The sequence below is a fragment of the Ochotona curzoniae genome, unplaced genomic scaffold, assembly GCF_017591425.1.
Source record: "Ochotona curzoniae isolate NIBS_2020 unplaced genomic scaffold, NIBS_Ocur_1.0 contig_1071, whole genome shotgun sequence".
NCBI classification, from domain to species: domain Eukaryota; kingdom Metazoa; phylum Chordata; class Mammalia; order Lagomorpha; family Ochotonidae; genus Ochotona; species Ochotona curzoniae.
The window spans coordinates 23380684-23406556 of NW_024464939.1; the positions used below are offsets into that span (position 1 = coordinate 23380684).

The window sequence follows — 25873 nt, forward strand, 5'->3', positions numbered from 1 at the left end:
TGAATATCTTGTTAAAACGAGCTGAATAGTTTGTTAAAAGGAGAGGTGGCCAAACTTCAAAATTATTGGAAATCTTTTAGAAAAGACAAAAACTTGATTTTTCTTATTTTTTCTTTTTCAATAAGTAAATTTAGCACTGTGGACATGTAAATTAATGTATTGATTTTCTTGCTGTAGGCTCTGCGATACTTGGCAGAATGCCGCGCGAACAGAGAGAAGATGAAAGGAGAATTGGGTATGATGTTGAGCTTGCAAAATGTTATACAAAAGTAAGTCCAGTAGATAGTGTTTCCTATTACAACAGAGAAATGGACTGTGTTAATTATATACAGAATTGTTAATATAGAATTTTATTGCAATTTTGATTCTAATATGCTTTTGTGGGTTATTTGGGTTATGTGTCCCAAAAAAATTTTTTTTAAGATTTATTTATTTTTATTTGAAATTCAGATATACAAAGAGGAGGAGAGACAGAGAGGAAGATTTTCTGTGTGCTGGTTCACTCCCCAAGTGGCCACAACGGTCGGGGTTGAGCCAATCTGAAACCAGGAGCCAGGAGCCTCTTCCGGGCCTCACACATACTCTCTCTCTGTCATACAGATCACTGTCTGTTGGCTTATTCCCCAGATGGCCACACTGGCTGGAGCTGGGCTGATCTGAAGCAAGAAATCAGGAGCCAGGAGTGTCTTCTAGGTTTCCATCGTGGGTGCAGGGGCCCAAGAACTTGAGTTAAGTCTGCTGCTCTCCCAGACCATAAGCAAGGATCCTAGTGGAAAGTGCAGTAACTGGGACACAAACTGGTGCCCACGGGGGATGCTGGTGCTACAAACAGCGGCTCAGCCTACCGAGATTTTCCATCTACTTCTCAGAACTGGATGGGTCTGAAGCCAGGAGCCTGGATGACAGGTGCCCAGGAACTTGGCTTATCTTTTGCTGCTTTTACGGAAAGGGAAGTGGAGCAGCCAGGCTGTGAACCAGCACCCATATGAGATCCTGGGTGTACAAGGCAGGGACTTTAGCCCCACTAGCTACCACACTGGGCCTTGTTATTATTATTTTTTTTTTTCCAAAAAAAATTCACTTATTTTTATTGGAAAGGCAGATATACAGAAAGATCTGTCTGCTGGTTCACTCTCCAAGCCCCCACAACGGCCTGAGCTGAGCTGATCCTAAATTAGCAGCCAGGAGCTTCTTCCAGGTCTCCCACAACGGTGCAGGGTGCTAAGACTTTGGGCTGTTTTCGACTACTTTCCCAGGCTACAACCAGGAAGCTGGAAGGGGAAACGGGGCTACAGGGGCACCCTTAGGAGATCCCGGCCCATGCAAGGCGAGGACTTTAGCCACTAGGCTACTGTGCTGGGCCTTTGATATTGATATATTTTTAAAGATTTATTTATTTTGGTGTTTGCACCATGACTCAACTAATCCTCCACTCTGTGGTGGTGACATCCCATAATGGTGCCAGTCTGTGTCCTGGCTGCTCCGCTTCCTGTCCAGCTCTCTGCTTCTGGCCTGTGGAAACAGCAAAGCATGATCCTAGTGCTTGGGATCCTGCACATGTGTGAGAGAGACCTGATAGAAGCTCCTGACTTCTGATTGGCTCAGCTGTAGCCATTGCAGCCATTTGGGGAATAAACCAGTGGATTTAAGATCTCTCTGTCTCTCCTCTCAAGTAAATCTGCCTGCCAAATACAATAAATAAGTCTTTAAAAAAAATCTTTATTTTGCTTGAATGCACAGTTACAGAGAGAGGGGGAGAGACAGAGATCTTCTGTCTGTTGCTTCATTCCGCAAATCTTCACAATGACCAGAACTGGGCTGATTTCGAGCTAGAAGTCAGGAGCTTTTTCCAGATCTTCCACGTGGATATAGGGACCCATGGTCGTGGGCCATCCCCTGCTAATTGGCTAGGCCATCAGCATGATCAGAAGTGGAGTAGCAGGGGCTCAAACTCGTGTCATTATGGGATGCTGGCACCACAGGTGGAGGATTAGCTTGTTACGCCACTGAACCAGCACCTGCCCCTTTATTTTTTTTTTAAAAAAGAAAAGTCCTGTGTTTGGTGAGATTTTATAAAGTATATAGAAACTGAGTCATTTTCTCACAGATAAATATATTCCATTTGGCATTGTATGATGCCAAAATATGGTATGAAATTGTTTTGATTATTGCATCCTGGTTTGGTACAAAAGAACCTTCCCTGGGGCCATAGCAATTCAGAAGACTTGGTAAGGTTTTCATGGACATCATTGTGTGGTTTCTCAAGGACTTGGAACCATTTAATTTGATTTTTCCCCAGTTTAGAAATGAGTATTAGTTTATGATACAATTCTGTAGGCTCTTGGATTTTCGTTTCTTCCCAAATCCCCTCCCCCAACACACTGATTTCTGCTACATTACAATGGTATAGTCCTTCATAAAGAGTCATCAGTCCATCATTGTGGGTGTGAGTGTCCAGAGTGTCCAGCATCCTGTTGTCAAGATATACTTAACAGTTTCATGGGGAGTCCATCTTTGATCTGGAAGGAGAGATGCATACTGCATTGTATCCTCACATCTGGATGTGACAGTCTCCATTACACAGTTACTGTGCATCCCCTTAAATGAAAAGCTACAAAACAAGATCAACAACAGGAAGAAAATTAGAAATTTACAATACCATGAAGTTAAGTAACATGCTGCTGAATGACTAATGTGTTGTTGAAGAAATGAAAAAGAAAAGCAGGAACCTTCTTGCAGAAAATGATGCTCCTGTATGATCTGAGTCATTGAAGAATTTAATATGAGAAAAAAAAGCGTTTTCAAGAAACAAAAAATAAAAACCAAAGCATCACAATCCATGAGATATAGTTTCTACTGATGTTTGTTGGTGAGATGTGTCTCATTTAGGTAATAGAAAGATGGGTTTTGTTTTTTGATCCAGTCTACTAATCTATGATGTTTGATTGATAAGTTTAAGCCATTTACATTCAGGGTTAATATGAATGGGTGGTAGTTTGGTCCTGTCATTTTAGCAATGGGTTGTTCATTGATTTACTCTTCTGTTGTTATTTTACTGCGATGTTCTTTGCATTTGCATTTGTTTTTTTTTTCTCTTTGGATTTATTTATTTATTTATTTATTTTCTTTTTTTTTGTAATATTTTTCTTTGATTTACATAGTTAATTAGGGTAAAAAGGTTCAAGTGCTACAGGAAAGTGGGTAAGACTAGTATTTTTTCCATATTGTTTCCTTCATGTTTAAAGGGGGGTATTAAGGGAGAAGGCCCACCCAATTTCCCACCTTCTCCAGGTCCCGGATGAAGGGTATGTTCTGAGGTTCTTGCTCAAGTGCTTTTGATATTTCAACAGTTATGAATCACTGCCAATCTGGCCACTCCAAGCACTATGAGGTCCTTGAAGAATCCACTGATTGACATAGTCCATCATAGCTGAGATGGTTGGTTGACCTGTTCTGTCTTCTCTCTTTTCTTGGTTGGAGTTCTGAGTCCAGCATTTTGACTGGGGAGATTTCCAAAGAAACTTTGTCTGAGGCGTTCTCAAACCAGATTTTTGTATGTGCTAGCAAGTACAAGGCCTGGCACAGTCCATCGCCCTGATCAGCTGGTGGTTGCAAATCCCAACTTCCACTGAAATCAATGGGTGTTGCAGTCCAACCTGGTTCTGCCCAGCACATACTTGACCCTCACATAAACCAGTGGAAGCTGCAGCCTAGTTGGAGCGACCTGCAATAACCCTCACCAGGCCTTCCCCCTACCCTGGTTTGCCAGTATGTGTAGCAGTGGTCCAGTCTGTCCCACACCCCATTCCACCCCAGCTGATGTCCTAGTTTTATGCCCTTCCGTGGAAGTGCAAAGTTAGATATACAGAGGAGGGAAGACAGAGAGGAAGGTCTTTCATCCAGTGATTCACTCCCCAAGTGACCACCACGGCCTGTGCTGTGCTGATCTAAAGCCAGGAGCCAGGAAATTCCTTCAGGTCTCCCACATGGATGCAGGATCCCAAGGCATTGGGCTATCCTCGACTGCTTTCCTAGGCCACAAGCAGGGAGCTGGATGAGAAGCAGGGCTGCCACGATTAAAACTGGCTCCCATATGGGATCCGGGCACGTGCAAAGCAAGGACTTTATCTGCTAAGCCATGGCGCTGGGCCCTTGCCTTTGGTTTTGATGGGTGCTAATCCTCTTCTCTGTCAAGAGAACATCTTTAAGTATCATTTGTAGGGCAGGTCTGGAAGAGGTATATTCTTTTAGGTTTCCTTTACTGTGGAAGAGTTTTATTTCCTTTTCAAAGATAAAAGAAAGCTTTGCTTGGTATGTTATTTTGGGCCAACAATTTTTTTCTTTTAGACTCTGGAATATGTCACTCTATTCTCTTCTTGCTTGTAGAGTTTCTTGTGAGAGGTTAGCTGTGAGTCTGATTGCCCTTTCTGCATAGGCCAATTGATGTTTTTCATGTGCACATTTAAGGATCTTTTCCTTTTGTTCGATTGAAGAGAGCTTGATTATCATGTGTCATGGCAAACATCTCTTTTGGTCAACACTGTTGGGAGTTCTGTGCCCCTCCTGGATGTTGTTTCCCAATTTTTTCTCCAGATTAGGGAAGTTTTCATTTATTGTTTCATTGAATTCATCTTTAAACCCAGCTTCTCTTTCTGTACCTTCTGGAACCCTCGTGACTCTAATATTTGGACTTTTAATAGTGTCCATTAATTCTTGAGTACTTTTTTTAGCCTTACCCAGCTCCAACGGTAGCCTTTTGAATCTTTCAAAATTGTGACAGAAATATCTTCCAATTCTAAGATTCTTCCTGTTGCCTCCTTCTATTGAGACGTTCCACTTAATTTTTAATTTGCCCTGTTGCATCCATCATTTCTGATGTTTTAGCTTCTTATGGTTTTAGCATTGCTATTTCTTGCGTGTCGTAGTCCTTAAATTCCTTGAACTCCTGCATGTGCTTCTCATTGCTAGTAAGAAGCTTTATTATGCATTCTGAATTCTGTATTCCCCATTTGCTCGATGTATTATTCACTGAACTCTGAGGTTTGCAAAGGCTTTTGCTCCTTTGCAGTGGAGTCTTCAGTGCAATTCATTGCGCCTTTGTCTCTTCTTTTGCTTATGGTCATTGTACTTCTGGTTATCAGATTCTTCTCCTTAGGGCAAGTTTCTAAGTTTTGTCACCCCCAGGTCTACATTTTGATTTATTTTACTTAATGTGTTTGGTACCCAGGTTTTTGTTCTCAGTCACTTGTGTCACTCCCTCCAGTGAGTTTCAGGTCTGGCGCATTGTGTTAGGCTTCCACCATGGTCTCCAAAGTCTTGGCTCACCACTCTCCACTTTCTGTGATCACAGTTTGTTCAGCCTTTCTCCCACTTGTGTTGCCAGGATCAGGTAGAAATCATTTGTTCTAATTAACTAGGTTATTGGTGGTGCTGATCATGCACGAACCTGCTGACTGTTAGTTCTGAGGGCCACATTGACCTGTTTTGTCCGTAGGGTGCCAGATTTGTATTATTTTGCCCGTGGGACAAGTGCAATGCACTGACCTGGAGGTGAGTTTGCCCAGCTCAGCACATGCACATAGCCTTTGGCACCCTGTACAAAATGCCCTTGGTGTGCCACTTGTGGAGTTTTGTATCTCCTGCCTCCCTATACGAAATGGTGCCCCCTGCTGCAGTGCTGGGAGTCTGGGCTGTGAAATCACCCTGTTCCCGTACTGCCTGTTTGGAGTATACTGCTCTGCCTCTGCTCCTTGTTGAATCAAACAAATCAGCAGGATGGGCAGTTCTTTGCCCGGGTTCACCAGCTGAGCTCTTGGTGAACTCCCCTTCCCACCTGGCTACCGGTGGAGTTCAGTTCGCTGCTCACTGAGTGTCGCTGGGACATTTGCTCACTGTAGCACCACACCGTTGTCTCCACTGCTTTCCCATGTCCATCATCTCCAGGTGCCCCTCTGCCGTCGGCCTGTCCTCTACTGTTTTCTGGAATGTGCCCTCTCTGCTTGACCCTGGCTAATGATTGTTTAAACTTGTTTACCCTGTTACACACTGATTAGACTTTTGACAAATGAGTATTTTTTAGTTGTAGGGTTTTACATTTTCATGGATTAAGATTTTCATGTTTGGGACTGGGTGTCTAGGCAAGTGGTTAAGGCGTCCACACCCATGTTGGTGTGCTTCTGACCACAGCTTCCATCCAGTCAAGTTCACAGGCACCAGTTGTATTCCTGCCACGCACATGGGGGAGTGGATTAGGTCGGACCAGCAGGTAGTATTTCTTGTGGTCTTTTTCTGTCTCCCAAATAATAGATAGATAGGTAATCAATCAAATCTTTTAATGTACACCTTCTGAATTTTTGTGTACAACTTTTTAAGATAAGCTTAGCAGACATAGGCTTAGTTTGGTCAATGGGGAAAACAGGCCAAGTGACTTAACTGAAGTCCTTTAACTGTGTTGTCTCTGGGGCTTTTTTTTTGCTTAACCTTATTTCCTGATCAAAGGCTAGTAATGGAAGATCAGGTGCTTTGATAGTTCTGTAGTGTCTGGAAGTAAAAAAGGCTGTTTATTTTGAATCTTGCTCTTATGCAAGATATGGCTACCTTTGAAATGACAATAAGCTACCATTTATTTATTCTACTTGAAATTTGTCTTGTAGTTTCTTTGGCTTGACTGAGCTCAAATGTTCTAGAATGTTCAAATGTTATAAATTGTTATATCCAGGTAGAATGATCAAAACTGACTCCCAAGACAGTATACATTATTTTCTTAATGTTCTTAGCTTCTGGATTAATATTTAATTTTTTCTTGTTTTATTAATCTTTTTTAGAGATTACATAAATATTTTTTCTCATGGTCCACTACCTGATACAGTGGTTCTGAGATGCCTTGATCTTTGGAAATAGCAAGTTAAAAACTAAAGTTTTTACTTAACTTTTATTCTGTTGTTTAGTTAGGATTAAATAACAATATATTAGCAATACCAGTTGTGTTAATCCTTGCCTTTGGTTCGAGTTGCATTCCATTCCATTATTAGTAAAAAAAAAAAAAAGGAAAGAAAAAAGAAAAAGAATGAACGCTAGTTATGATTTGAAACAGATAATCTCTCTGACCCTCAATGTGTCTATAGAGTAACAACTGTAGTGCATATGAGGGACCAGTGGGAGAATGTGTGAACAATGTGTTGTGAATCCTACAGTGTTATCTAAGTTGCATAAGGTGCATTTTTTAAAATAGTGGACTATGTTTTCAAGAATTAAGTTTATTTGAAGAGCAAAAACAGAGAGTAGAATAGAGATTCCATGTGCTGGTCCATTGCCTGAGCACATGCCCTCAGTGGATGGGACTGGGCTGAGCTGACGCTTGGAGCCTCCTTGGTGGCAGGGGCCCAGCTGCTTGAGCTTATATTGCTGCCTTCCAGGGTCTGCGTTAGCAAGAAGCTAAAATCAACAGCCAAAGGAGCTGTTGAACCCTCACACTCCAAAAAGGGCTCTGAGCATTTTGATCTTAAGGTCAGATACTCACCCTTTTTGCATTATTATTGTTCCTCGGGTGTTACAGTTAACTGTCTTTAACCATTTAATTCACATTTTAGTTCCCCTGCAACTAGGAAAGTTTTAATCTAATGTAGATGCTTCTGTAGAGCTAGTTTATTCATATGTTGAACTTGATTACATACTTCTGTAACAATTTTATAAAAGTGTTCATCTTTATTGGAAACGTGGATCAGACTTACAGAAAGAAGGGGAGACAGAAAGATAATTCATCCACTGGTTCCACTCCCCAAATGACCACAGCAGCTGGAGCTGAGCCAGAGCTCAGCTGAGCTGAAGCTCCTGACTCCAGAGCTTCCTTGGGATCTCCCATGGTTGTGTATGATCCAAGGACTTCATCCATCCTCCACTGCCTTCCCAGGCTGTAAGCAGGGAGCTGGATAGGAGCACCCAGGGCATGAACTGGTGCCCATATGGGATCCTGACGCTTGCAAGAAGAGGATTAGACAATTGAGGCATCACAGGAGACCTCAAGGATTATTTATTTATTTATTTATTTATTTTAAGATTTATTTTATTGGTCAGATATACAGAGAGGAGGAGAGACAGAGAGGAAGCTCTTCCCTCTGATGATTCACTCCCCAAGTGACTGCAACAGCTGATGCTATGCCGGTCCAAAGCCAGGATCCAGGAACTTCTTCCAGGTCTCCCATATGGCTGCAGGGTCCCAAAGCCTTGGGCCGTCTTCAACTGCTTTCCCAGGCCACAAGCAGGGAGCTGGATGGGAAGTGGAGCTGTCGGGATTAGAACCGGTGCCCATATGGGATCCCGGGGCGTTCAAGGCAAGGACTTTTAGCCACTAGGCCACGGCGCCAGGCCCAAGGATTAATTTTTAGGCTAGTCCTGTGCCGAGCAGAAATGGCCAGATTTTCGTCTGTTTACAGTGCATAGTGGCTGTGTTCTTTAGACGTTAGGTTGCATTTTGGTGTCCTTATTAGCAGATTCAGACTGATTGTTCACAGTTCCGAGTGGACAGATTTAGGAATTAATTAGTATCCCTTTCATGTATAATCACCTCGGCAAACAATATCTTGAGAGATGGATATTAGATGCTATACTTGCTTCCTCTGTTGCCACTATTCAATGATAGCAGGCAGTCAGCATGCAATTAGAAACAAACTTTCAGATCAGAGCAGCCTCTCTCTGTTTCCAAGTACTGAGTTAACTGAAAACCAGGCCACTGAGGAAATACCAGAAGAATATTTTTACATTTCAGAAAGACTTGAGAATAAAGAAAATCTGTGAGGGCCTGGCGGCGTGGTCTAGTGGCTAAAGTCCTCACCTTGAACGCCCCAGGATCCCATATGGGCACCAGTTCTAATCCTGGCAGCTCCACTTCCCATCTAGCTCCCTGCTTGTGGCCTGGGAAAGCAGTCGAGGATGGCCCACTGCATTGAGACCCTGCACCCGCATGGGAGACCTGGAAAGAAGTTCCTGGTACCCGGCTTCGGATCGGCGCAGCACCGGCCATGGTCACTTGGAGAGTGAATCATCGGACGGAAGATCTTCCTCTCTGCCTCTCCTCCTCACTGTGTATGTGACTTTGTAATAAAAATAAATAAGTCTTTAAAAAAAAAAAAGAAAATCTGTGAAAGGATGTTACCTTATTAACTGAAGAGCCTTACATCTGGCAGTGTTCAGTGACGAAACCAAACACAGGAGTGGGAAGAGAAATGTTTTTTCCTTCCCTTGGCAACCAGAAGAGAATGTCATTTAGAGAAAATTCTGCGTGTTAAATTTTTGTTGCTTATTTGCCATCACATATTTTGCTAGAGAATTTTGCTGAAATTTTGACAGGCGTTCAATAGTTTTTGCTTAAGGTCAAATTGGTGCTTAGAGATTGACAATTAGGTTGCTTTCAAATCAGTTGTTACTTTAGTTCGTAACTGTGAAAAGAATTTCACTTCTCTGTCACTCAGAATGACTCTGATATGATACTCCAATTTTAGTCTCTTCTATAAATAAAGCGTCCTATTAAAGGATATAACCTTTTATATTATATTTTTAGTCTTAGATCCCTTTCTGAAAAAGAATTTTTAAGATGGTAGCTTATAACTTTAGATCCAGTTTAAGATCTTTGTTAATTGATATTTGAATTTCTCTCTCTTTTTTTTTTTTTTTTTTTTTTAAAGATTTATTTTTTATTATTTTTTCATTGGAAAGGCGGATATACAGAGAGGAGAGACAGAGAGGAAGATCTTCTGTCCGATGATTCACTCCCCAAGTGAGCGCAACGGGCCGATACTATGCCGATCCGAAGCCAGGAGCCTCTTCCGGGTCTCCCACGCGGGTGCAGGGTCCCAAAGCTTTGGGCCGTCCTCGACTGCTTTCCCAGGCCACAGGCAGGGAGCTGGAAGGGAAGCGGGGCTGCCGGGATTAGAACCGGCGCCCATATGGGATCCCGGGCGTGCGAGGCGAGGACCTTTAACCACTTGCGCCACCGCGCCGGGCCCTGAATTTCTCTCTCTTTTTAAAGTTCCCTTATATTTATTGGAGGTAATACAGATCTTCTATCTAGTGGTCTATTCCCCTAAATACCTGCAACAGTCAGGGCTGAGTTCGGAGCCTGAAACCCAGTCCAGTTTGGATTACGGGGACCCAACTACTTGAGCCATCACCTGCTGCCTGCTGGGAGACCAGAACTGGGAGCTGAGCCAGAAATTGAATCCAGGATAAGGACTGGAGGTCTCTCAAGTGCCCAGTATCTGCCCCAAGCTGTACTTCCTAAACCATTTATGGATATCTAACCAGGTTACACTATAGAAAACCATTTGAGTAAAGTATGTGATCTCAACTTTGAAATATTTAATTTCATCTGAGGATCTGCTAAGGTTCTGGTTTTTAAAAGTTTTTAAATTTTATTGTTATTTGAATGATAGAAAGATGTTAATCTTCTGGCTCACTCCTCAACGGCCCCCAGCAGCTGGGGCTAGTCCTTGCTGAAGCCAGGAGCCTGGAATTCAAGCTGGGTTTCTCATATGAGTGGCGGGCCTCTGAGTACATGGACTCTTAGCTGCTGTCTGCACGGGTTTCCCCTGATATTCCTATCAGCTGGATCTGAGGCAGAGACAGGCATTCTGGTAAGGACTGTGGACAGCCCTAACAGTGCCTTTTTTTTTTTTAAGATTTATTTATTTTTATTGGAAAGGCAGATATACAGAGAGGAGGAGAGACAGAGAGGAAGATCTTCCATCTGAGGGTCCACAAGCAGCCGCAACAGCTGGAGCTGAGCCAATCCGAAGCCAGGAGCCAGGAGCCAAGAGCTTCTTCTGGGTCTCCTACACAAGTGCAGGGTCCCAAAGCTTTAGGCTGTCCTCGACTGTTTTCCCAGGCCACAAACAGAGAGCTGGACGGGAAGCAGGGCTGCCAGGATTAGAACCGGTGCCCATATGGGATCCCAGCGTGTACAAGGCAAGGACTTTAACCACTATGCTACCTTGCCGGGCCCAGCAGTGTCTTAACTACTGTGCCAAATGCCTGCTCTTTCAAGTTCTTTTTTTCGGAAAGATTTATTTATTTATTTATTTATTATTTTAAAGGCAAATTTTTAAATTTAGAGAGGAGAGACAGAAAATACAGAGAGAAACCTTCTGTTCTTTGATTCATTCCTCAAATGGTTGTAAGAACAGCTCATCTGATCTGAAGCCAGAAGTCTGGAGCTTCCTCTGGGTTTCCCCTGTGGTTGCAGAGTCCCAAGGCTTTGGAGCATCTTCTGCTGCCTTCCTGGACCATAAGCAGGGAGCTGGCTGGGAAGTAGATCAGCTAGGACTGGGACCACAGCCTATATGGGATCCTGGTGCTGAAAGGCAGAGGGCCAGCCCCTAAAGTTTTTCTCTCCCTCCATTTGTCTCTTTTCCCTGTCTCTTCCCCTTTCTCTCTATCTTCTCTCTGTTTTTTTTTTTTTTCTGTCTCTTTTTATAAGATTTATCCATTTGAAAGTGTTACAGGGAGAAAGAAGAACGTCAGAGAGATCTTCCATTCATTGGTTCACTGCCCAGATAGCTGTAATAGCTAGGCCTAAATTAGGCCAAAGTTGGAAACTAGGAGTTTCTTCTGGGTATCCCGCATTTGGGCCATCTTCTGCTGATTTCTCAGGTCATTAGGAAGATCAGAAGTGGAACAGCTGGGACTCAAACTGACACACCTGTGGGGTGTTGGCATTGCAGGCAAAGATCTTGATTTTAAAACAGTTATTAAGCTTTAATAAATGGTGGTGTGTCCTTTCGGAAGTCTTTGTAGATGAAAACATACACATCATTTCTTTATGTTTTTTCTTAGTTTTTTTTAAAAGCTCTGTTTGGAAATAATGTCTGACCTACAGAAAACTTTGAAAGACAACAGACAGAATTCCAGCATATGGTGTTCTCCAAATTTTAACATTTTACCTCAGTTTTTTTTTTTTTTTTGTCTAGGTACATACAGGTACTACTACTCATTCTTGATTTATATCTCTATCTCTATATCTGTATATTTAAAGTATGTCCCATTTTTTGAAGCATTTTTATTTGTACGTGAAATGCAGATTTACAGAGAGAAGGAGAAACAGGGAAAGAACTTAATTTACTGGTTCTCTCCCCAAATGGCTACAGTGGTTGGAGCTAAACTGAGCCGATCTAAAGCCTAGAGTTTCTTCTGAGTCTTCCATGTTGGTAGAGGATCCCAAGGACTTGGGCCATCCTCTGCTGCTCTCCCAAGTCATAAGCAGGGAGCTGGACCTGAAGTGGAGCAGTTGGGACATAAATCTGCCAGTGCTTTGAAGGTGGAGAGTTAGCTTGTTGAGTTTACATGTTTATATGTTTTATAAAAGATATGAAAATACAAATTAAGGAAAGAATGCACTAAAAGTTTCTTATCCCAATTTATTTTCTCCTTTTGGATTTTTATATATTGTGTCTTTTGGAGGATCAGGGTACTTTCTGTTTGAGGGTCTATGTTAGTGATAATTCAAGGACATGTTATAGCGTGATCTTGTTCGTTTCCTATTTAATTAATGATTTCTAGTACATTTTTTTTTTATGTCACTGTAGTGATTGGTTTGAGATCTCAGTGGAATTAGAGGGCTGTGATATACAAGATCCTTTTTTTAAAAAAACATTATTGGTTATTCTAGGTTTAATTTGTATTACTTTTAAGGTGAAGAAAATAAGGCTTCTTAAAGTTGAGAAATAAAATTACAGGATGAGTAGAAATGACAACACTAATTTATCTATTTGTATGTCTTGCTTTTTCAGAACTACAACTCCAGGAGAAACAAAACTTCTGGCCTCTGAAATCTATGACATTCTTCAGTCCTCTAATATGGCAGATGGTGATAGCTTCAATGAAATGAATTCACGTCGAAGGAAAGCTCAGTTTTTTCTGGGAACTACAAACAAACGTGCCAAAACAGTGGTTTTGCATATAGATGGTCTTGATGACACGGTGAGAGTTCTCCAAACATGTTATACATAAGAGAAACTAGAGAAATCATGTCAACTTGTTTCTGCAGTGTCACCTGCTAACTGTAAGAGTATTTGTACTCACTTTAAGCCAAAGGAGTCATTTACTCAGAAGACGTAACAATTTCAAGTATGTAGACCCGTAATAATAGAGCCTCCGAATATATGTAGCAGAAGTTGACAGAAATTCAGGGAGAAATAGAGAAATCCATAATTAGAGTTAAATCCATAATTCAGAACAGCACTCTGAATTAATACAAGAAACATATGGAAAATCAGTAAGGATATTAAATACTTGAATAATACTATCAGTCGACTTAATCTGATAGTAATACTCTTTTCATGTGTGTGGAGTATTCACTAAGCTAGATAATTGTGTGAGCCGTAAAATAAGACTGAATTAGTTTGGACCTGGCACGACAGCCTGGTGGCCCAGTCCTCACCTTGCATCTGCCAGGATCCCAACTGAGCGCCAGTTTGTGTCCTGGCTGCTCCACTTCCCTTCCAGTTCCCTGTTTGTGCCCTGTGAATGCAGTAGAGGACAGCCCAAAGCCTTGGGACCTTGCACGCACACGGGAGACCTGGAAGAAACTCCTGGGTTCAGATCGGCTTAGCTGTAGCCGTTGCGGCCAGTTGGTGAGCAAACCAGTGGTTGGAAGATCTTTCTTTTTTTTTATTTCTCTCTCTTTAGATCTGTCTCTTCAATAAAATAGATAAAATCTTAAAAAAAAAAAGACTGAATAAGTTTATAATGATTAAAACCATAGTTTCTCTGAGCATAATGAAGGAAAACTAGGAATTAGTAACAGAAGAGTAGCCTGGAAGAATCTCTCAAAATCTAACAACTTAATTTTTTAAAATAGTCCATATGAGTTAGTGAATAAATCAGACGAAAAATTAGAAAGCACTGTGAACTGATTAATTGTGAAAGTATAACACCAAAATTTGTGTGAAGCACCTGACACACTGTAGTGTGCAAATTTATTAGCGCCAAATGTTTAAATATTTGCAAAAGATGAAAAGAATCAAATCAGCGATTTAAGCTTCCACTCTAAGAAACTAGGAAAGAAGAGCAAATTAAAGTGAAAGCAAGCAGAAGAGCAAAAGCAAAAATAGATATCAGACGTGCAAAACAGTATTGATGTCAGATGTGAGAGGACATTATTGTAGATTTTACAGACTTTAATATTAAAAGGACTAAAAATGAACATTTTAAATAACTGTCGCAATGAGGTTGATAATGATAAAGTAGGGAAAATTTTTGAACGATGGAGATTATCAGAGAGATGATCAGAGTAGCTCTGTATCTGTTAAAGAAATTGAATTTGTAGTTAAAAGCCAAGTTAAGTGCCAGATGACTGTACTGGTATAAATAGTATAAAATATGATAGTAATTTTATATAATATCTGATTCCTATTGAATTTATTCTATAGTGCCTATGTTTTTTTTAAAGATTTTTTTTTTATTGGAAAGAGAGAAGGAGAGATAAAGATCTTCTGGCCGCTGGTCTTCACTCTTTAAGTTGCCGCAATGGCGGAGCTGATCCTATTTGAAGCCTTGAGCCAGGAGCCTCCCCAACCGTCCCTTGTGGGTACAGGTTCCCAAGACTTCTGCTGTTTTCCCAGGCTATAAGGAGGGAGCTGGAAGGGAACTGGAGCAGCTGGGATTAGAATCAGTGGCCATATAGGATCCTGCCAGATGCAAGGCAAGGACTTGAGCCGGGAGAGTACTGCATTGAACCTTGTATTGTCTTTGTTTTATATATATAATATCACTTTAGGTTTCTTTTGATTAGCATGTATCTTTTTTTAAGATTTTTTTTATTATAAGTCAGATTTACAGAGAGGAGAGAGCTGTCCACTGGTTCACTCCCCAAGTGACCGCAATAGTCAGAACTGAGCCAGTCTGAAGCCAGAAGCCAGGAGCTTTTTCCAGGTCTCACGTGGGTGCAGGGTTCCAAGGCTTTTGTCTGTCCTCGACTGCTTTCCCAGGCCACAGGACTGGGAAAATCCTAGGTAGTAGGATTGGAAATGGAGTAACCATGGTCTAACGTGCTGGGTCTTAACTCCGACATAACAGCTCCTGCTATATTTAGTTAGTATATTTAGTTAGTTAATGCTGGAGGGTAACTGTGGTTTTTGGTACTTCATGTTGACTGAAATTGGAAGTCCTGAAGTTATTTTGCGCAATGATAAGTTATTTAGCAGTGGCAGTTGTCAGAAAGTCACATATCCCTTTACCCGGGCTAGATCTGTTAAAATGGTCATCCACAGCTTTTGGTTGTAGTGTTTTGATGCAGAGGCCTTAGGATTTAGGGTTTTATATGTTAAGAAGGGGTCTGTATAATAAGTTTATAGAAAGTGCATACCACAGTAAAAATTACGCATTAATTAAAAATTTTTTTTGCATCAAATCTTAGTTTTTAGTCCCATTTCCACTGACTTTTTGAAGTACACTTTTAAGTGTGAGAAGAAGCCTTCCTTATGCGTATTATCTGTGACAGAGCCAAGGAAGTTAACAGCTGTCTTATTGAACCTGGAACTTGGATCATGTGAATTTTTTAGGAAGCATGTTGTGATAAATATAAATTGGTTGATCAGGATAATAAGATATTTAAATATCTCTAGTATCATCTAACTTTAGTGACTGAGAATATAGTTGCTTTATAAACATAGCAGAAACCAAATAATGAGATTCGATTAAGCACTCATAAAAATATAGGCCAGTATACAGGAATAATGTGATTGCTAAAACACAAAAAGAATACTAGCAAGTTAATTCTTGCACTGTACTGTCTTGTTGGTCAACATTTTCGATGGCATAAGCTGGCACTAAAGATAAGTATATTCCATTGATTATCTGATTTGATAATCAACACTAAGAGGTATGTCATTGTCTTACTTTTGTAGAATGGGAAATTGAGTTTTACAATGGTTAAATAATGCATCCCAGCCACATAGTGGAGAAAATGAAAGGATGAGCCAGAATTTGAATCTAGGTAGTATGGTTCCAGAATTGAACTTTTTTATTTTATATTTTAAACGATTTATTTATTTATTTATTTATTTCTTATTGGAAAGGCAGATATACAGGGAGGAGGAGAGACAGAGAAGATCTTCTGTCCGATGATTTACTCCCCAAGTGGCCACAATGGCTAGAGCTGAGTCAATCCGAAGCCAGGAGCCTGGAGCCTCTACTGGGTATCCCACATGCATGCAGGTTTCCAACGCTTTGGGTCATCCTCGAATGCTTTCCCAGGCCACAACCAGGGAGCTGAATGGGAAGCAGGGTGCCAGAATTAGAACTAGTGTCCATATGGGATCCTGGTGTGTACATTGTGAGAACTTGAGCCGGTAGGCTACCCTGCTAGGTCCCTTTTTATTTAAATTTTAGAAATTACTAATTTGAAAGTTTAGAGTGTCAGAGAGATATCTTCCATCCACTGATTCACTCTGCAACTGGAATACAGCAAGCAGGACTGGGCCAGACTGGTGCCAGAAGTTTTAACTGCATATGGGTCTCACATGTGGATGTCAGGAGCTCCTGACTTGAGCCATCTTTGACTGCTTTCCCAGGGGTCTGAGGGAGCATCTGGAGACTGGCACTGTGGTGTGGCAGCTGAAGTTCCCACCGGCAGCACCAGCATCCAATGGAGGCACTGGTGCAAGTTCTGGCAGATTCACTTTCAATGCAGCTCCTTACTGATGTGCCTGGGAAAGCGGCAGAAGATGGCCCAGGTCCTTAGGTCCCTGCACCCATGATGTAGACATGAACAAAGCTCCTGGCTCTGCCTGGCTCAGCTCTTTGCATTGTGTCCACTGGCGAGTGAATCAGTGGGTGGAAAATTTTATCTCTCTCTGCCTCTCTGTAACTTTGCCCTTCAGATAAATAAATATTTTTAAAGTACATAGGGCAAAAGAAAAATGTAAGTAAAGAATCTGGGACTCTGAATGGGCGTTCTGTTACAGGATGCAGTTGTGGAATGACAGCATTGCAAGAGGTAATTTAGCTGGATGCGCTACATTGCCTGCCCCCGTAAACTTTTTCTTTGTAGAGCCAGAGAATAAATATGTTTGGCTTTTCAGGTTGTTGTGGGTCTCTGTTGAACTCTCTGCCTTAGCATGAAACTCGTATGTCATGATGTATGAAACAAATGGATTTGGCATGTTCCAGTAAGTGCTCATCTATGAAAATGGCTGATGGACTCTAGTTTGCTCACACTTCAGCTAGAGAATTGTCTTTTCTGCTTTTTGGCATTTTTTCCCCTGCACTTTTAATTCTGTCTTGTTTAGGATATAAGTTGAGTAATTTCTCAGAAAAATGTTAAAATGACATAGGAGAGACATAATTTAACACAGTGGTTAAGAACATCTAAACCCCTGTGTCAGAGTGCGCAGGGTCATTCCCTAGCTGTGCTCCTGCATCCTGCTTCGTGCAGTGCAGACCCTGGGAGGGAACAGGTGATGGCTTAGATGCATGGGGCCCTGCCACCTGTGTAGGAAACATGGCTGAATGGTTGGTTTCTGGCTTTTTTGGGCCCCTCCTGGCCTTGTATGTTGGGGGCGCTTTGGGAATAGAATAACAGGTAGGAAATCTCTCTCTGTTTTCATTCACAAAAAAAAAATCTAAAGAATTAATTAGAAAAATACATTAGTATTTGACTTTAAAAAGTATAGCAGAAATTGCCATTTTGTTGTTCTTCCTGTAAAATTTCATAAATGTGATTCAGCACTGTCCCCATACCCTGAAATATGAGATGATAATGTTGAGATAGGTTCAGCTGCATCCTTTCCCTCAAAAATATAATAAATAACTAGTTCAGAGTGTTTTGAGTTGATACATTCCCTTTTATTATTAATACAATAAAACCCTACTTGATAATTTCCTGTTTTTCAGTCTCGGAGAAATCTATGTGAAGAAGCTCTGTTAAAAATTAAAGGCGTTATTAGCTTTACTTTTCAAATGGCTGTTCAAAGATGTGTGGTGCGAATCCGTTCAGATTTGAAAGCAGAGGTTAGTATAAAATGGGTGAAAACACCTAAGGTTATAGATAAACAAGTCAGTGTTCAACATTGATCCTTTTGTCTTGTTCCAGGCTTTGGCATCAGCAATAGCATCAACCAAGGTTATGAAAGCTCAGCAAGTTGTGAAAAGTGAGAGTGGAGAAGAGGTAAAGGTTACAGTTAGTTCTGATTCGGACTCTTGACTGTCTTTCATGGCTAGCCGATTGGGAGTATTTCTAGAAAAGTACATGCCAACTTTACAGTTAATTGCTTTAGAAATATGGACAGATGAATTATAGATTTCAGAACTTATTTTTATGATGAAAACTCTCAGTGGAGATATTTTGCTAATTTTTTTTTATGGAAATAAAGAATACCTCATTCCTTTGCATTGAATACATGGTTTAAATACTTTCATCCCTGTCTTAGCCATTTTGCCAATCTAGAAATTTAAAAAATAAATCAAGGTGCAGCCCACTGGGGAAGAAAGTGTGGTCAGAATCTTGGCCTGTTGCTACTTTTTGCACTATTGTTGTAATGCAGAAATGAATCTGAATGCCTTGAATTCATGTGGTTCTTCATCCATGGAAGGTGCCAGGGCTTTCTGGGGAGCCACACATCTAGACAGTAGATTTAGTCTTCTTTTTGTAGACATAGGTCACTGATCACTGATTGATTCTAAGAGGTCTAAGCAGCTCAGCATCTGAGTTCTTTGTCTTTCTTCCTTTCTGTGTTTAGACAGTGCTCAGCAATGGCGACTACTGTCATGTAATAGGGAGTCTCAAAGGAACAGAGGCCGAGAATAAACATGGTGATTAGAATCCGGAGCCAAGCTGACCTTACCTCCTAACCCTTATCTTGATTTTGTGATAACTCTCAAACCTGTTCTGTGTTGCAGATGCTGGTCCCGTTCCAGGATACTCCTGTGGAGGTAGAAGAGAACACGGAGCTGCCTGATTACCTGCCGGAGGATGAGAGCCCCACCAAGGAGCAGGACAAAGCCGTGTCCCGGGTGGGCTCACACCCAGAGGGTGGAGCTAGCTGGCTGAGCACAGCTGCAAACTTTTTATCCAGGTCGTTTTATTGGTGACTTCAACTTCACTTTGGGGCTCAAGGACAGTGTGAACCAACTGGGGGCCAGTTTTCCAGTGTTGTGGTGAACTGTCAAGTGCAATTTGCAATAAGTTATCATGAAAAAGTTTTTAGATTACATGATTGCGTATGCTGCATTTTACATTTTATTGGACATTTTACCCCATTGGGTGATTAAAAAAAAAGGACAGAGGTGACAGGTGGAATTGCTTTGTTCACAAAGGTGTTTTGGTTTGCCTTTCCTTTGTTTCATTGCCTCACTTTTTTTAAAAACATGGGTCCATTGCTAAACCAAACATGTCTGTGTAGCTTTGTATTTTATTTTACATGAAGCACATTAGGAAAACCCATTTTCTCCTCAAGTCTCAGGACCTATTGGAAGAGAAGCATCTTTGTAGTTCAAATTGTGCATGAATTACTGAATGTTTTCCTCTGCTTTTCATGAATGATCCGTGCTTTTGTACTCTTCACTGAAAACTGAAAACATTTTTGTGTTTAGCCCCTTTTGTGCCTTTTTTATTTTGCCAACCATGTTTATAGAAAGGACATTACTGATGACATACTGCAGATGAAAATATATTTATTTGAACACAGTAGTCCCTTAAGAAAAAGCTCTGAGAAAAACTTTGCAATGTTATTTGCTATACGTTTAATAAAATTAATGCAAAATCAATCAAGGAGAAGAAAAGATGTGTTTTAGCCAGGTATTTTTGGAGACCATTGGAATGTGATTCCAATTGACTGCTGTCCAGTTTTGGTTTATGTCAACTTTTAAGAGTTAAGTCCACCATGAAATTGTCTCCTACTAGACAAAATAATTGTGACAAATAACTGACAAATTTGAAAAAAAGAAAAGAAACTGGATGCCTGTATTGCCGTAGTGCCACTTTGGTAGAGTCTGACTTACGTGGGTTGCCTGGCAGAAGCCTGTTCAGAAGGCATTTTTTGGTATTGCCTTTTGTGCATTTTATTATGAAAATGCTACAGTCATATTTAGTGAAAAAAGATCTGAATTATTGCTTATAATAGAAATAAAAGCAAGCATTGGTTGCTTAAACTGGTTTCTCATGGCCAACCAGAAAAAGAGAACTTTAGTTAAGGGAAGATAAGCAAATGCACACACATACACCATATGTACTTTTTTGAGGGGGAGGGCTACCTAAAAGGAAATCAATTGTATGTAATACTTTAATAAATTCCTAAAATATTCGACAACTAAAATTTTCATTTTGGAAATTCAACTAAATCTAAAAGCATTGTAAAGTTACTATGGTTAAAAACTAATAAGAAATTTAAATTCTCTCTGGTTTTTTTTTTATAACATGTAGAGCTGCTATTTTACTACTTGGGGAATGCGAAGTGAAAATTGGACCCTGGAGGGTTTCTATATGTTTTCATCACTTCTCTTTTAGAGAATATTAAAGCATCCAGTGTTAACTGGAGTAAAATAATTATTAAGTACCATCAGCAAAGAAAGTCTTGAGTTTGTTAGCATTGTGACCTCGTGGAAGGAGAGATGTTGAGCGTGTTGAGAACAGTGCTTTTCCATGTGTCTGGTCTCTGATCCAAGTTATACGCACAAACAGAAGCTATGAGCTTTCAGGGCACACACTGCTTTAAATGTATAATGCAACTTGCTGCCAGAACCAGATGTGTTGAAGAAAAAAAAACAAAGCCACCTCCTTTCTATAGCCATTAAAGTCAAGTTTACTGTTCTGTTTTAACAAGTTTGTATTTTATTTTGCATAGCCGCACATCTGCTTATTTAAAAAAAATACTTAACCTTTGGTAGTGATGGTTCAGTACAAGTGAGTATTACAGCTTGATGTCTGTGTGTTCTAATTCTAAATGTTCTTTTATTCCAGGTCTTATAGAGCAGATAAAAACATCTGTAAGGTCATTTTTTGAAATATATTGTAAAATAATAAAAAAGGTAACATAATTAAAATTGAATGTTTATTGCCTTCTTGTGGTATAAGCATTATTGGTGACTCTGAAGGCTGTTTGTGTTCGCTGGCCGTACTGTCCTGTTCCCTGTGTTACCTGACCAATGCCTGTGCATCTTGTAGTTTTCTCCTTCCCAACACCACACCTGTCTTTCCTGCAGGACTGGATGCGCTCCTCTGTACGTATACTCATTGTGGAGTAGATCACATTCTGTTAAGGTTTCATATTTGCTAGTGTCCTTCCTCTACTAAGGTCTTTGAGAACAGGGGGAGTCTTTCATATTAACTTTGTAATACCATCTTGCTAATAATGTGCAGATTTAGTGGAGAAAAATGGATAAAGGCATGGGCTTTTTGTGTAGTGATTCAATGTCATTTGGAAAGCTCACACACCATACAGGGAGTGCTTGGATTCAAGTCCTCCCTCTGCTTCTGATCCAGCATTATGCTAAGGTACGTCCTGGGAAGCAGCAGATTATGGCTCAAATATTTGAGTTCCATCAGCTGCATAGGAGACCTGGCTGAATTCTAGGCCACTGCCTTCAGTTTAGCTCAGCCCTGACAGCCCTGGCATTAGAGTGAATCAGCAGGTGGATTATCTCTGTGTCTGTTTCTCTGTCTCCTTTCTTTCAAATGAAATAAAAAATAAAAAATTTAAAAACAAGTTAAAGATATTCAGTAAAAGTAAATCTGCTTACATACTTGGAGAAATATCAGATTATATATATTTTCTCTGAATATGATTGTTTTCAATTTAATGGCTAATTTAGCAAATTCCTTCATTTGTCATTTGGTTTTTTTTTTTTAAAGATTTATTTTTATTGGAAAGGCGGATATACAGAGGAGAGACAGAGAGGAAGATCTTCCGTCCAATTATTCACTCCCCAAGTGAGCGCAACAGCCGATGCTATGCCGATCCGAAACCAGGAGCCTCTTCTGGGTCTCCCACGCGGGTGCAGGTTCCCAAAGCTTTGGGCCGTCCTCGACTGCTTTCCCAGGCCACAGGCAGGGAGCTGGAAGGGAAGTGGGGCTGCTGGGATTAGAACCGGCGCCCATATGGGACCCGGGCGTGCAAGGCAAGGACCTTTAACCACTGCGTCATCGTGCTGGGCCCTGTCATTTGGTTTTTAATCTTTACAAAAAAGTGATGAGGGAGATACAATACTGTATTGAATGAATTAAAGATGAACTTATTTTGATTTGCAAGAGAGTTGCTAGAGGTAAATGAGCGTGTATGTGAAGAACAATGGTTTTGTTTCCTCTTTTACAATTAATAAACGTGGTGTAGGTAGTAATATATTCAGAACTTTAATTCGCTAGTAAGGTGGGAATGATTCCTCAGATATTGCGAGCTTTCAAATTGGAATTTTACTAGTATATGGTAGAATTACTGTGCTGGAAATTTGATCTTTCTTTGCCACTCACACTTCTTATCTTTTTTTACTTTGAGAGGTTTTTTTTCCCTTTTACTTTTTAGGCTTAGTTCTCTACTCTTTGACTTCTATCTAAATATTTTTCTTGAAGAATGTATCAGTTGAGTTACCTTTGTGGAGATAACTTCTAAATCCCTATTGTACGTCTCATAGCTCGCTTTTCCTTTGCAATACCTCTCAAGTGCGAATTTTTATCTTTATTAGAACTAAAGTTATATTAGGCCTGCCATAAATTTAAAGGCTAGTTCTTTGTAATCACTGTGATAATTGCTTTCAAAGTTTCGCTCACTTGGGTGTCACTAACTGTGAGGTTGTTACTGTTATAATAAAAGCACCATTTTACAGATGGGAAAAATGAGACAGAGTAAGCACTTATTCTTGCCAGAAGACAGAGCTAAGAAGTGATGAAGCCAAGTACTTGGCCTGGGACAGTCTGTTACTTCAGCCTGGCCCAGTGAACCATTGGATGGGAGATGTCTTTGTCTCTCCATCTTTCAAATTTTGAAAAGAAGTTAGCTATATTCTTATATGAAAGTAGCTTCCTTAACAGCTTCACAATATTGAACTGCGTCAGTATTCCATAATTTATTTAACTAGTGTTTTGACTGTGATCTTTTTTCCTTTAAATAAAGGTATGAAATATCTTGTTAAGACATATTTCTGAATGTGGAATTGCTTTTTGTCTTCTTAGAGATAATTCTAGTTTCCACTCAGCAGAATGGGAATCTCTGGTGCTCCTCCCCTGTCCATCTCTCTGGTTCTTGATCATCTGTAGTTAGCCGCAGCAGTTAACAAATGGCATCCCTTATGGACAAGAGTAAGCCTTCTGTACATTTAAGACCTGTTTGAATTATTTTTGTTCTGTGAATATTTTTTTTAGGATGTATTTATTTTAAAGGCAGGGTTCTGAGAGAAAAATAGAGATCTTCCATCTGCTGGGCCACTTCCCAGCTGGCCAGAAAACCAGAGCTGGGCTGATCCAAAGCCAAGAGCCAGGTGCTTCTTCCTGGTCTCCTACATGAGTTTAGGGGCCCAAGTTCTTGAGCTGTCTCCTTTTCCCAGGCGCATTAGCATGGAGCTATATTTGAAGTGGAGCAGCCGGCATCCATATGGGATGCTTCCACCACCTGGGGTGGCTTTACTCACTTTGCCAAAGTGCCAACACCTTGATTCTTGAATATTGATATTAATTATAGTCCTGGACTGCTGCTGTGGCATATGAATAAGCCACTTTATGGCTGATAATATCTTGCAGAAAGCAAAAGATGGCTCATGTGTTTGAGCCTCTGCTACGCACATGGGAGACCCAGGTGAAGGTCCTGGCTTGTGGCTATCTGGGGAATAAACTAATCATGGAAGAAGCTGCTCTACTACAGCATAGTGCAACCCATTTTCTTCCTGGGGCACGGGAGTATGATGTTCTCGTAGTGGCTTGTAGAAAGTCTTTTAACAAACCAATGAAATTCTTCTGTGTTGTTAGTATAAATACATGTAACAATTCGTTGTTCTCTATACATATCTGTACATCTGGTATTTTGTCACCCCATGACTCCTCTTCCTCTTTTTTTTTTTTAAGATTTATGTTTATGGGCCCGGTGCAATAGCATAATGGTTAAGGTCCTCACCTTGTATGCGCCGAGATCCTATATGGGTGCTGGTTCTAATCCCAGCAGCTCCACTTCCCATCCAGCTTCTTGCTTGTGGCCTGGGAAAGCAGTCAAGGACAGCCCAAAGCCTTGGGACCCTGCACCTGCGTGGGAGACCTGAGAAGTTCCTGACTCCAGGCTTCAGATTGGCGTAGCACCAGCCATTGAGGCCACTTGGGGAGTGAATCATCGGACGAAGATCTTCCTCTCTATCTCTCCTCCTCTCTGTACATCTGCCTTTCCAATAAAATCTTAAAAAAAAAGATTTATTTTTATTAGAAAAAGCAGATGTACAGAGAGGAAACACAGATCTTCTATCTGCTGGTTCACTCCCCAAGCGGCCACAATGGCCGGAACTGAGCTGACCAGGAGCCAGAAGCTTCTTCCAGGTCTCCTGCGCGGGTGCAGGGTCCCAAGACTTTGGGACATTCTCCAATGCTTTCCCAGGCCACAGGCAGGGAGCTGATAGGCATCTGGGATAGGAACTGATGCCTATGTGAGATCCCGTCACATACAAGGTGAGGACTTTAGCAGCTAGGCTACAGCACTAGGTCCGCCTTTTCCTCTTAATTGATATGATGCTTCATTCTATGAGACCTGGCATTATACCCATGGCTCTTTATTTTCTGTTAAATATATTTCATAAGGTGTGGAGGTGTTTTCTGTGTGTTTGCCACAAAACTTGATGGTTTTCAGTGTGTGCTGAGCCCTTCAAAAGTGTTCATGGAATGAGTTATGCTGATTAATCAGTTGTAACAGCACAATATTTTTTTCCTGAGGGACAAGGGGCTTTGGTATTTTCTTTGTGCTTTTTTTCTTATATATATTTTTAAAGATTTATTTAATTTTTATTGGAAGGTCAGATAGAGGAAGAGAGACAAGGAGGAAGACTTTCCATCTGCTGATTCACTCCCCAGGTGGCTGCAATGGCTGGAGTTAAACCAAGCTGAAGCCAGGAACCTGGAGCTTCTTCTGGGTCTCCGACGCCGGTGTGCAGGGTGCCAAGGCTTTGGGCTGTCCTCGGCTGCTTCCCTAGGTCACGAGCAGGGAGCTGCATGGAAAGTGGGGTTGCTGGGATTAGAACTGGCACCCATATGGGATCTCGGCGCATGTGCAAGGTGAGAACTTTAGCTACTAGGCCACCGTACCAGGCCCATGAGATGTAACAAAAACAGAATTGAAAAGGCTCGTGATCTTATGTTTTGCATGAAAGTTGCCTTGTATCAGACAGAACATACAATCCTTGTCCTTTTGGCTTTGACTGATTGCACTAGCATAATGGTTTCTAGTAGGGATCATTGATTGCAAATGGTAGGACTTCATTCTTTTTAATGGTTGGGTAGTATTCTGTGGAGTAGATGTATCACAGTCTCTTTATCCACTCTTCTTTTGACAGGCACCTGGGTTGTTTCCATGTCCTTGCTGTTGTCGATTGTACTGCTGTAAATATAGGATTACAGACCCCTTTCTAAAATGCAGATTTCATTTTCTTTGGACATATTCCCAAAACTGGGATAGCTGAGTCATATGGCAGATCAATTGTTAGTTCGCTTAGCACTCACCATACTGGAGTGAAGGAGGGTACCTTTCTCCCCCCTCCCACACCAGTGGGTGTTGTTAGTGGAGTTCTGAATGTAGGCCAATCTCTTAGGAGTTATATATAACAACATATATACAAATGTGCTTTTCATTTGTATTTCCCTGACAGCTAGGGAGCCAGAACATTTTTTTTTTCGTATGTCTATTAGCCATTTGAATTTATTCTT

The 25873-nt window shown here is 40.9% G+C and overlaps 1 protein-coding gene across 1 annotated transcript in view; it reads left to right on the forward strand.

Annotated features, from left to right (window-relative positions):
* The window catches only part of ARMC1 (armadillo repeat containing 1), a 35483-nt gene extending 14459 nt beyond the window's left edge, over positions 1-21024 (forward strand). Inside the window, exons 3-7 of the mRNA XM_040994967.1 lie at positions 178-269; positions 12780-12969; positions 17884-18000; positions 18083-18157; positions 18889-21024. Of these exons, the coding sequence (XP_040850901.1) occupies positions 178-269; positions 12780-12969; positions 17884-18000; positions 18083-18157; positions 18889-19080 (666 nt within the window). The 3' untranslated portion in view covers positions 19081-21024. The remainder of the gene's footprint in view (positions 1-177; positions 270-12779; positions 12970-17883; positions 18001-18082; positions 18158-18888) is intronic.
* Positions 21025-25873: the final 4849 nt, after the last annotated feature.